General features: G+C 44.4%; 1 protein-coding gene across 1 annotated transcript in view; it reads right to left on the bottom strand.

The window, feature by feature from the left end:
• The window catches only part of cftr (CF transmembrane conductance regulator), a 50,689-nt gene that overhangs the window by 34,339 nt on the left and 3,850 nt on the right, over positions 1-12,500 (bottom strand). Inside the window, exons 4-11 of the mRNA XM_063196727.1 lie at positions 12,273-12,488; positions 10,793-10,882; positions 8,273-8,436; positions 6,547-6,672; positions 5,784-6,030; positions 4,041-4,133; positions 2,383-2,565; positions 1,920-2,111 (exon numbers count right to left, since the gene is read on the bottom strand). Coding sequence (XP_063052797.1) covers positions 1,920-2,111; positions 2,383-2,565; positions 4,041-4,133; positions 5,784-6,030; positions 6,547-6,672; positions 8,273-8,436; positions 10,793-10,882; positions 12,273-12,488 — 1,311 coding nt within the window. The remainder of the gene's footprint in view (positions 1-1,919; positions 2,112-2,382; positions 2,566-4,040; positions 4,134-5,783; positions 6,031-6,546; positions 6,673-8,272; positions 8,437-10,792; positions 10,883-12,272; positions 12,489-12,500) is intronic.

The following is a 12,500-nucleotide window of genomic DNA, read 5'->3' on the forward strand; positions in this document are numbered from 1 at the left end:
GTGTGTGTGTGTGTGTGTGTGTGTGTGTGTGTGTGTGTGTGTGTGTGTGTGTAGGTGGGGGGGGGGTTATATGTCATTTTGTGAATCCGGTGAATCTGTCACACTGTGATTGTCTGTGTGTGTGTGTGTGTGTGTGTGTGTGTGTGTGTGTGTGTGTGTGTGTGTGTGTGTGTGTGTGTGTGTGTGTGTGTGTGTGTGTGTGTGTGTGTGAGTGTGTGAGTGTGTGTGTGTGGTGTGTGTGTGTGTGTGTGTGTGTGTGTGTGTGTGTGTGTGTGTGTGTGTGTGTGTGTGTGTGTGTGTGTGTGTGAGTGCATTTGCCCTTTACCAAGAGTGTTTTTATCTGTCTGTGCAGGTGATATCACTGGCCTTAGTGGACAGCCTCGTTGGAGTGGAGCGAACATCAACATCAAAATAACAATGTTTGTTTTGATGCCATTGTTTGTTTTGATGTCGCCTCCTTCAATTCTAATGGCCACTCAAGTGAAAGGCACTTCGGAAAAATCCCATAAAGCATCATGGGTGTTTTTTTTCCTCCTGAGTGGGGGGGTCAATACTGCGCACGGCTGTCGTTTGGTGTGACAACAATGTGTGTTTAGGGACAAACAGGAATGCTAGGGGAGAGACCTGCTTTACTGGCAAGGGGGAAATAAAGGGTCTGTCTGCTGGCATGTGAGCATGTTGCTGCCTGGTACCTGTCTGCCATCCAGGTTAACACATTCCGCCATTAAATTACATCACGTGTCTATGTATTTGTCTAGGTGTAGAACATGTGAAGAATAGGAAGAAGAATTTAGCTTTTAAAACATATTTGGCAGGTGTTTTCAGGGAGAATTATGTAATTGTGAGATTACATAATAAAATGACACCATTCTACAAAATGGCCACCTGGATGCCACTGGACATTTCTCTGTGCTGAGAGGAGAGGGCTCCACATTAGACCGAGAGAGAGAGAGAGAGAGAGAGAGAGAGAGAGAGAGAGAGAGAGAGAGAGAGAGAGAGAGAGAGAGAGAGAGAGAGAGAGAGTCTCCCCTGGGCCCGTCCATCTCTCATCGTGCCCGCTCCACGTGGGGGTATCCGATTAGCAAATTAGAGCGCAGGACAGGGCAGAGCTACATTCAGGCATTCAGGGGTTATCGCACACAATCCCCAAACTGCCCCCAAACAATAGAGCCTCAGTTTCATTGCCAAGCCAGCGTAGAGATCAGCTGCACAAAGAAGGCAGACACAGCAGCAGGGAGAGCAGCGCAGTAACAGGAGACACCAATAGTATACAGAGAGGGGGACAGACAGAGATTCAAACAGGACAGTGAGAGAAGGAAGATAGACACACGTGGATACATACTGTAGATAGATAGATAGATAGACAGATAGATAGATAGATAGATAGATAGATAGATAGATAGATAGATAGATAGATAGATACGTAGATAGATAGATAGATAGATAGATAGATAGATAGATAGATAGATAGATAGATAGATAGATAGATAGATAGATAGATAGATAGATAGATAGATAGATAGATAAATAGATAGATAGATAGATCTCTGCTGCGTGTGGTGTGGCGCCATAATTGCAACGGCAGATTCTGATGGTCTGAAGCTAATCTCTACTTCCTTTGGGGTATTCCTAGAACCCAGCTACTAAGTAGTGAACTAGGTTAGGTGGTGGTAAATCATCTGATAGAAGAGCCTGGGGTCCTCCTTTTCTTCACTAAATGATACGTGGGGGCTATCTAATAGTATCTTCACTCCCTGAAGGTTAAGTAAGCTAGGTTTATAACTTAGCCATGTTCTTGGAATACCCCCTTGACCCCCTCGTTCGACCCCTGCACTTGACAGACTGCTTGACAGAATGATTAACAGATTGCAACACCTGAGTAAAAGGCAGGCAAAGGTCAGAGGTCACAGGGCTGTTACCTGCTCCAGCTGGCAGGCCTTGAGGACGCGGTTGTAGCGGAACTCGTCGTAGTTGTGTCCGAACAGGATGTTGTCGCGGATGGTGCCGGGCATGATCCAGGCCGTCTGAGGAGAGTAGGAGATGCGGCCGCTGTGGCGGATGGTGCCCTCAGACGGAACCAGCTCCCCCAGCACCGTCATCAGCAGAGAGCTCTATAGTGGAGTACAGTGGAAAACAGATAGTTCATTAGACAACAACTTATTTGTTTTACTAGGCATTTTAAATATACTGTATATTTTGGCGGCGTTATGGTTATTCAACAGGGCAGTGTGAGATGGTGACAGGGAATTCTGAAATATCATTAGGTTTAGTTGCCAATAATGTAGCTCAGTCATGTTTTTTCTGGTTGCGAAATAGAAAAAATATGTGTATGCGGTGCCCAGAACTGTTGGATGTCAAAATGGGGTAGCGGGCCGTACGTACCTTCCCAGAGCCCGTGGAGCCGGCCAGGGCCAGCATCTCTCCCTTCTCCAGGTGCAGGGAGATCTTCCTGAGCACCGGCGTCACATACAGGTTGGTGAAGAACAGACCCGCGTCACCATTCATGTGGCCATTCTCCTTCTCCTTGTTCTCACGACGAATCTTGTCAAACAGCTCCCCAATGCCCTGAAATATAAACACAGCATAAGCCTAAGAAGTACATAACAGCTAACATATGTAGACTGACATAATATACAGTACACAGTATACAGTACGTACAGTGTATTCCACAAGTGAGTACAACACCCCTCACATGTCTGCAGGTTTATTGGTATGTCTTTTCATGGGACAACATTAAAGAAATATGACTTTGGCAAAGTGAAAAGTAGCTAGTGTACAACTATGTAGTGTATAAACACCCACTAATGTCTCAACAAAAATGAGTACACCCTATGTTTAAATTCCAAAGAGAGGATCATGGTCTGCTTCAGTAGTCACTGTACTGCATGCTGACATACATGTTTCTTTTGGCAAAATTCAGCTTCCCATATTCGCTGGCAATCCCATCTGCATGACAGAGCTACTAGTTTGTGTTTGTGGGCCTGTTTGTGTTTTGGTTATTTACAGTATGCATCACCTGGGCCTGAGGCGAGGGGGGAGGGGTGCAAAATTGGGTCCCCACTCCCAAGTACATGTAGGTATTGAGAGGGTGGGCCTTCAAGATGGCTTTGTCCCCTGTCAAAGCTGCCAGCGGCCCTGTGTTTGTGTGTGTGTGTGTGTGTGTGTGTGTGTGTGTGTGTGTGTGTGTGTGTGTGTGTGTGTGTGTGTGTGTGTGTGTGTGTGTGTGTCTGTGTCTGTGTCTGTGTCTGTGTCTGTGTGTGTGTTAATTGGTATGACATAAACAGAGTGACGTGACAAGTGTCAGGCCATTGAGAGAGTTGGAAAGGGAAGCTGTGGGGAGTGTCCATGATTTTACCATTGACCCCCCTGGAGATCTTAATGAGTTTGTTTTCCCTTGTGAGGTACACGCTGCAATTCACATTCAAATGACATAAAACAAAGCCCAGACAACACCTTTCCACACCCCCTAGGATTTAGGGGAAAGTGACTCATGCTGTCTGTGTGTAAAATAGTAAGGGTTTAGACCTCTCTAGCTAACACCAGACTGGGGGGATGCTATGCTGTGTTTAAAAAGACAGGTGCATCACCAGGCTGTGCTGAACTAGAGATCTAGTCATGGTTTTCGTTGCCCTTGTTTTTGCTGGGGAACTATAATAAGTATTATATATTGTTGCTGGAATAAAAATCTAGCTATTACTATTGTTTTTTTTTTTTACTTTGCATTGAAACCAATGATACAGTACTATGATTGAAACACATCTGTGTGATCCATGGGAGTGAAAATATGTACCGGTAGATATGTGCAGTGCGCAAGTGTATGATATATCTAGTCCATGTCTGTCTATTACTGCTATTACTACTGCTACTATTATTACTATAACTACTACCAGAGACGGTTTAAATGCATTAGAATAGAGAATCTTTGCTACTACTACTACTATTACTAGGCCCTACTACTGCTACTACTTCTACTTTGTTCTCAGTGAGTAACTAAAGGCATTGTATGCATATTGTTGTGGTGTTGCTGCGTTGCTCCTTACCTCATCCCACGACGCGGTCACATTGTCGAGCTTCAGGCCAGTCATCGTCGGGTCATACTCCAGCACCTTGTACTCCTCCTTACTCAGAAAATCCTGCCGCCCACACCACAACATTTTGGCAAGCAAAGAAAGAAAAAGAGGGGAGAAAAAAACAACAAAGTGTTTGTTTGAGAGGGAAAAAAAGTAGCAAGTCAGACTCTCTACACTCCATTATCAGTCTTGGCTGAGGAGTGAAACAGCTCCTCGCCACCACACCACACCGCACCACACCACACCACACCACACCGATCCCTCCCCTCTCACCGCCAAAGTACAGTACAAACAGTTGTGTGAGAATGTAGAGAATCCTCTGTCCTGGGCACTCGAAGGATACACTCGTTCACAAACAGGCGAGAAACACACCGTGTTCCCCTGACTGCAAGTGCAATTTATGATAAGAGGAGGAGGCCGAGACGAGGCGAGGCGAGTGTACACACACACCTCATGGCCTCTCCTCACAGAAAACAGGCAAGAGATTCCCCTCAGGGAAGACATTAGTGTTTGTCTCGGTGAGAGATACTCAACAGCTTTGAGAGGTCAAGCAGGGGGTTAAACACATACACATACACTATAATGTATGTTGGCAACAGTGTAGCTGGAGGTTGAGTTTCCTTGTTGACGGCGCTAGTACTACTGACCTCACTGAGCCTGATACTGTATGTCACACGAATACAAGCAGATTAGCACTGAAATGGAATGGAATACACATGGCATTGAATTCAGAGGAAATATGGAACCAGTTGAATTGCATTGCAAATTTTTTTTTATATGGGTTTAAAAAGAAAATATGTTCTCAAAATATTTGATTGGCAAGAATTTATACACAGATGATACAACGCCTGAACAGTCATTTCCAGTAATAAAATACAAAAGTAAAAAAAAACTGTGTTTATGTGTCTTTGCAATGAAACTCTTCAAGTGTAAAATAATCCCAATCCCTACTGCCCTATGTTTGATTTCAGACACCATGTATGTGAATGATCTTCCAGGCCTGGCTGCATACTGTCTTCAGAAGAGTACCTATGCAGAATGTGAAGAGTACCTATGCACATCTCACCTCGGTGAGGAGCCATGTGTAGTACAGCGGCGCCTCTAACAACTGAAAGAGTAAAGGTCCGCACACTGTAGCTTCGTTTTGAAGGTTTATTCAAACCATACAACGTTTCGAGAAACATTGTAAGACTTGAATAAAGCTTCAAAGCGGAGCTACAGTGTGTAGACTTCTAATCGTTCAGCCCTGACTGCATACCGTACCTCGATCTTGGTGAGCAGGGCGATGGTGGCTTAGTAAGTCTTAATGATAAATACTGTATAAGTGTTAAATGTACCCTATATACACTGTATATATACCCTATCTATGTGTGAATTCTGGCCATTCAAATGTTTTGAGAATATACTTTTTAAACCTCCATAAAACGGATTTTGCAATGCAATTCAATGGAATCCCCAATACAAAAATGTAAATTTCCCAACATTCTATAAAATGGATACATCTCATTTTGGAAAATTGCTCTTCATATACTCTCTATACTCCCTACTGTCCCATGCTGCATACCGTACCTCGATCTTGGTGAGCAGGGCGATGGTGTCGTACCACATCTGGATGGATGCTTAGCAAGACTTAACGTTAAATATTAGTGTTAAATATACCCTATATATATATATACTGTATGTACGTATATATAAATATGAACTCTACTGTACCTCGATCTTGGTGAGCAGGCCGATGGTGTCGTACCACATCTGTATAGAGGCGGGCAGCTGGCGTGTGACGGTCATGCGCAGGGCGATGCAGTAGGACAGCGTGGTGAAGATGCGGCGCAGGATGATCCCCCTACTGAGCGCGTGCGGCACGATGGCCGCCACGATGATCCAGATGGCGGAGAAGAAGTAGGCGGAGCTGTAGAAGTAGCGCAGCGAGCCGATCTTCTGCGTCAGCTTCACCTCCTTCCTGCCCGCCGACATCGGAAAAGAGAAATAAAGGATACAAATGAAGAATAAAAATAAAGGATAAAGCTGAAATAACTCTGCTTCAACCAGGGTTTTTCTGCTCCCACATTTTTTGGAGATCGGGAGCACCAAAATGTTACACAATCTTTTACGCAAATGTTACGCATCTGGAATACATGCTACATGCTACATGCAAGTATTGCGTTTACAGACGTTTGACCACAGGAAGAACAGTGCTGCTGTTAAGGGGATGTTTTGTTTCAATAATCAATCATGGTTGTACGGATAGGAGCCTACAAATGCTTAATTGGTGTAATGCAATAGATGCAGCACCATCAATCTACAGTAAATGCATAGGGTAGTGTGTAATCGACTCTGTTATGTGTATGGGGTTAAACCCATAGCAAGACAAGAACTAACCATACACTTAAAAGCAGACGTTTTGCTTTAAGACAAAAGTTTCCTAAAATGCCTTTATATCTTTCTAGTTGTCCTATGGCAGGTGTGATGCTCTTACTTTCTCATGTTATTGATAATGGTCTCCATAATCTCTTCCCACCCGTAGGACTTGACTGAGTGGATGTTCTCCATGATGTCTGAGGTAAGGGCAAGCCTCTTACTCGTCAGCTTAGCCCGCTGCGTTCTGAGATCAGATATAGATAAACATGCACGCACGCACACACACGCACACACACACACACGCACACGCACACACACACACACACACACACACACACACACACACACACACACACACACACCAAAATAGAGAAAAATCATGTTTAAGGTGTTTGCAATGTTGACCATTACTACAGCGAAACCTAACAAATGACCGGTCTGCGTTTATGATTAACTGCAGGGCCTTCTTATCAGGCTCATTTCAGCGAATAATTCTGGTAATCCCCCCACACCCAGTGTGGAGGAACAATTGCACACAGGGCCCCAGGGCAAAACAGTGGTAGGGGCCCCCCATACAGCCTGAAAAGGTCATAATAGGGCCCCCACCACCAATATGGGAGGGCCCTTAGCCATGTGCAAATGCCCTGCTTGACCCCCCCCCCCCCCCCTATATCTCTGCCCCTGCCCCCATCTCTACCGAGCCGCCAGGAGGGGAGACGTATTGCAGTTTGGTGGTGATGCTATCAGTTGGAGGGCGATGCCTGGCTTTGTTTACATTTCTCAGAGGCACACTCGGTGCAATCGCCTACACAAGGCCAATCTGGTGCGCAGATGAGATGAGATGAGGGCTACCTGTCCGGACCCATCTACACAAGAGGAGAACATCGAGGAATGTTGCTCCAGTACAGGACTGGCCTGGAACCAAAACAAATCAGGGGTGCGTTTCTCGAATGAGTAGTGTTAGCCAGATAGCAACTTGGGTAGTTGGAAATGGGAAATTGCATTGCAGCATAACAGCAAAGTAGTTAACGTAGTTAGCAACTATGGTTTCAGGAAATGCACCAAGCTTGCAGCATACACACAAACATATTTGTTTGTTACTTACTATTGATACATGACGTTCATGTCAGGTTTCTTAGGCAAATGCACAAATGCATATTTTGTGAATTTCATTTTGCGCTTGCTTTGCTTAGCATTATGTAATATACAGTATGTGCTCTGACTAAATAACGAGTGATTTATACTGATATGTGTGCAACTACACTAAACATCAATCAAGTTGTATTAACACTGCATTTTATTACTGTACTGTATACAGTACATCTACTTTGTTATGAAAAAAAAAAACATGTGCAAAAAGTCAGAGAATGCGTGCACATCAGTAGCACAGGTGCTGGACCAAACAGAAGAGAACTGAAAGGAAACCATAAAGGTCCGCAACACTGTTCTATGCTAGTTTGGGGACAGAGAACAGTGTTGCGGACCTTTATTATTTCCTTTCATAAAGAAAAAAACTGTTCAAAATGACGCTTTTGCACACCTCTGTACACAGTAAATGCTGCAGTGCTCATTTATTCAGTTCATTTGAGTTCATTTGAGTCCAAATGATGTCAAATCAACTCTCTAAGTGTTAAATGAGCACTGCAGAATTTACTGTGTAGTTGAACAGGTGCGTAGGATATTATCCCAGTGGGGTTGTCATTCAATTGTAAAGAAATTCTGCACACTGTCCATTCCACCAAAAAACTTAAATAAAACAATCGGTCATCCGACCTTAGTTAGTTTGTTGGTGGAATGGACAGTGTGCAGAATTTCTTTACACTTGAATGAAAATAAACCTGTACCTGTAGGGCCCCATCTTGTGCGAGAGGCCGGCCTGGATGATGCCCAGCAGGGAGATGGCAGCCAGGGCACAGAAGCCGTTGACGTCGATCAGCTCCCACACCAGGCCCACGCTCAGGATGCACTGCAGCGGAGAGATCCACACGAAGTGCGCCATGCCCATGCTCTGGGGTGAAGAGGAGAACAAGGCAAGCAGCCAGCATAGGACAAGCAGAGTCAGGAGTCAGGAGTCAGGACAAACACAACAAATGGGGGAAAAAAGAGGAAGAAAACTAAGTGATATAACACGCTCAACTCAATACATACAAAATAAAGAAAATAGGACAGCACTCCAAGTTGTGCACTTGTATTGCCTGACCAAAATATTCGACAGGCAATAAAAGTACACAACTTGGAGTGCTGTCCTGTTTTCTTTATTTCAAAAAAAGAGGAAGAGAAAGATTGCCGATTTGAGGTAACAGGAATCATCACCAGTACACAAAAACGTCTTTTGTTTGTTTGTTTGCTGTCAACAACTACAAACAACGTTTTTACACGAAACATTTCCTATTCAATATTCATATTTCATGTGTAATGAAACAGCAGTCAGAATAATATCAACATCATATTTAAATAACAATAATTATAAAAAATAAGAAACAAACTGGCGTATGTTGTGTGAATGGTGTGATGGTGTGCAGAGAGGAACCAGAGTAATGCACTGATGTGGTTCCCAAACTTGTTCATCGGGGACCCTCCTTTGGACTTTTGGAAGAATATTTTTACAACACCCCACACACCAGTCTTAGCCTAGATTTCTAGCAGACAAACTACTAAAACTGATTTTCCATTAATGGTTTGTCCGTTAATATTGATAGAAATCTACAAGACACCAAATTCATCTACTAACCACACAAGCGAATACAAGTCCATTTTGTCTGCGACCCCCCTTCAGTACCTCCACGACCCCCCACTAGGGGTCCAGACCCCCAGTTTGGGAACCAACGATGTACTGTATTGCTGCCTGTGTGTACAGGGACATTATAATCACAGCCTCTTAAATTGCATACCGAGCAAACAGACACAAGCAAATAGGATTATCCTTTCCCTGCCAGACCAAAACATTGCCATGACTCTTCTAAAAAAGGCATTTATTATTATATTCACAACGCCCGACAGACGCACACAACAAGACGTGCGAAGCACACCCAAGTCTGCACCGACGCGCTTGCACGCATACGGTATGTTCACTCTCTCACACACACTCATAAATACATGCGCGTGCAGGCACACACACACACAGACACATACACACAGACACACACACGCACAAACACACGTGCGCACACGTGCACACCCACACACACACACAGATTCGAGTGTGGACATGGAAAGACCTTTCTCTCTCTCTGCAGAGGTCCCTAAAAAGGCAGCAGGCCTGTGCGTGTGTGTGTGCATGCATGCATGTGTGTCTGTTTGTGCTTGTGTGTGTGTGCTTGTATGTGTGCGTGTGTGTGTGTGTGTGTGTGTGTGTGTGTGTGTGTGTGTGTGTGTGTGTGTGTGTGTGTGTGTGTGTGTGTGTGTGTGTGTGTGTGTGTGTGTGTGTATGTGTGTGATTGTGCATGTGTGCGTGTGCGTGTGTGGCGCTCCAGATGAAATGCAGGTGATAATTGGCTCCCAGTGCTTGCAGAGTGTATCCACATTCAACGCTCTGCCTCTACCCTGCCGAGGAGGGATTCCAAAGTTCAGCCATTCTTCTCTCTCCAGGGCAGGCATGCAACGAATGATATGCCCTCAGTCTCTCAGCCCTCTCAGCCCTCAGCCTTAGTCAGCTCGCTCTAACAAACAACCAGCCAGCCAGGCGCTCTCTGTTGACTCTTTCTCTCTCTCTTACTCCACTAGCACCAGGGCTGCCGCTAGACATTAGCAGAGTACGCAGAATGTTTAGGGCACCAACCAGTGCTTGGGGCACCAACCACTTAACCTTTTAAGTAAAAAATGTCTAAAAAATGTTGTGAAAAAATTTCTAAAAAGTGTGGTGAAAAAATGTCTGAAAAATGTTGTGAAAAAAATATTGAATCATATTACAAAACATATATATGTTAGTTAGTAGAATTTTTTATTATCATTATCATTATTATTATTATTATAATTATTATTATTATTATTATTATTATTTAATTATGAGGGGGGCCTCCTGACCAGTTATGCTTAGGGCCCCCAAAACCTTAGCAGCGGCCCTGAGGCTGAGAAGAGAATCCACACCCAGTTCAAGACATCGGACAGGAAACAATATGGTTTGTAATGTGACATTGCATCACAGCACGTCATTGCTCATATGACGGGTTCCATGGAAGTGGCATCATTAAATAATAAAATAATAAAATAATAAAATAATAAAACCTGAAGACAATATCCTCAGGTGTGCTCAGACTGATTAGTAGCACAGTACAGTCTTTGGGATCACTCAATGCAGTCCATTGATCCAAAAGGAGTTTGAGGAAAGTAGTAGGCAATAAATCATAAAATCAAGCTGAACTCACCTGGTCAAACTTGCTGAGGTGGGCGGACATCAGGCTGACCAGTTCTCCGGTGCTGATCTTGTCCAGGACTCTGCTGGACAGCTTCAGGGTCTGTGGGTCAAGGCCACGGGCACACACAGGGAGGAGAGGGTGGGGGGGTTACAACTATTCACAGACAACACAATTCCTAGGCGACACCAGAGGCAATAGCTATTAGCCATGGGCGCATTCTGTGGTTCTCAGCTAATTGGAAAAAGTGCTATAGGCTAGTGTAAATGCTGCCTATGAACTCATTTTTAAAATTAGACAGCATTTAAACCCCCTTACTTGGATAATAGAATCAATTTTCAGTAAACTCATATAATATGCAAATGATGAGATTTCTCAGAATGCCAAATACGTGGGTTCTACATTTTTGTTTTCCCCTGGCTGCGCGAACCTAGCTGCGCACAACTCAACCTCTGATTGTTGGAAATTGCTGTCGGTCAAAAAATTAGCTCACGTGGTTGGTTGCCAGTGTCTTGCCCCTCTTCATAACATCGTGTTTACAAACACTGCGAAACCATGTATACTTCAGTCTGATATGTATTTGAAGGTAAATGCATGTTCATATGCCCCTTGGCACAAGAATATCATAAAATGTGCATTCACCAGCAAAGCGCTCCCTGTAGAGAAGAGAATATTGTGTAAAAATGTTGTGCCCTCAACATACAAATATGATTAAATGTGCATACACCACGCAAACAATCCCTGCAGAAAGATTCTGGGCTTCAAGTGCTTCTTCTACGACAGCAGATGAGGGTCAAACGTGAATGTCAATGTTTGTTTACATGCCCTCAGCGTATGAATAATATACATACACAAGCCAAACACTCACTCAGAAAGAGACATTCTGCACTGATCTTCCACTGATAGATGAGGGTTAACAGGGATATCAGTCTGATTTCTCTGTCAAAGTAACTGTATGTTTCTGAGCCCTAGGCACATGAATAGGATCAAATGAACATGCACCACACCAGGTCCAGTGACAGTTTTAGCCAAGCCCAGTACAAAGTCATTGAAAGCCCCCCCACTCAATACTTACAATGTAAATGGGGAACCCAACCCCCCACACCCACCGGGCATGGGACAACTGACCCATTTGTCCTTGCACCCACATCCCCTTCCCTGAATGAACATACACCATATGAACCCTCTAAGGGTTCTTCTGTTGTCCAGTCTTGCACTTTAAATGTCTGTATGAGCAATGTCTATGTCCATACTGTCTTATGTCCATGTATGAGTACTGTCTATGTCTATACTGTCTATGTCCTTACCTAGATTAGTCTATGTCTGCATGGGAGAGCAAGAAACGCAATTTCAAATTCTTTGTATGACCAGTGCATGTAAAGAAATTGACAATAAAACTTGACTTGACTTGACTTGACTTGACTTGACTAAGGAGAAAGATGTTATTGCTCAAAACGGTGCCATGCACACACACACACCACACCACACTGACCTTCTTGTATATGAGGGTGAAGAGGGCGATGCGTATCTGCATGCCCAGGTGGTGCAGTCCGAACACAGCAGGCTGCAGCAGCAGGAAGCGCGCCGTGAAGAGCAGGCTGAGGCCCAGCGCCAGGAAGTAGCCCTGGGCACGCTCAGCCGCGTGGAAAGGGTCGAACTGGGCGATGATGCGCCCAAGGAGCTGCGGTTGGACAGTTTTCGAGGCTTCCTGCGAGCGGAA

This window comes from Engraulis encrasicolus, chromosome 4 (genome assembly GCF_034702125.1).
Source record: "Engraulis encrasicolus isolate BLACKSEA-1 chromosome 4, IST_EnEncr_1.0, whole genome shotgun sequence".
Lineage (NCBI taxonomy): Eukaryota > Metazoa > Chordata > Actinopteri > Clupeiformes > Engraulidae > Engraulis > Engraulis encrasicolus.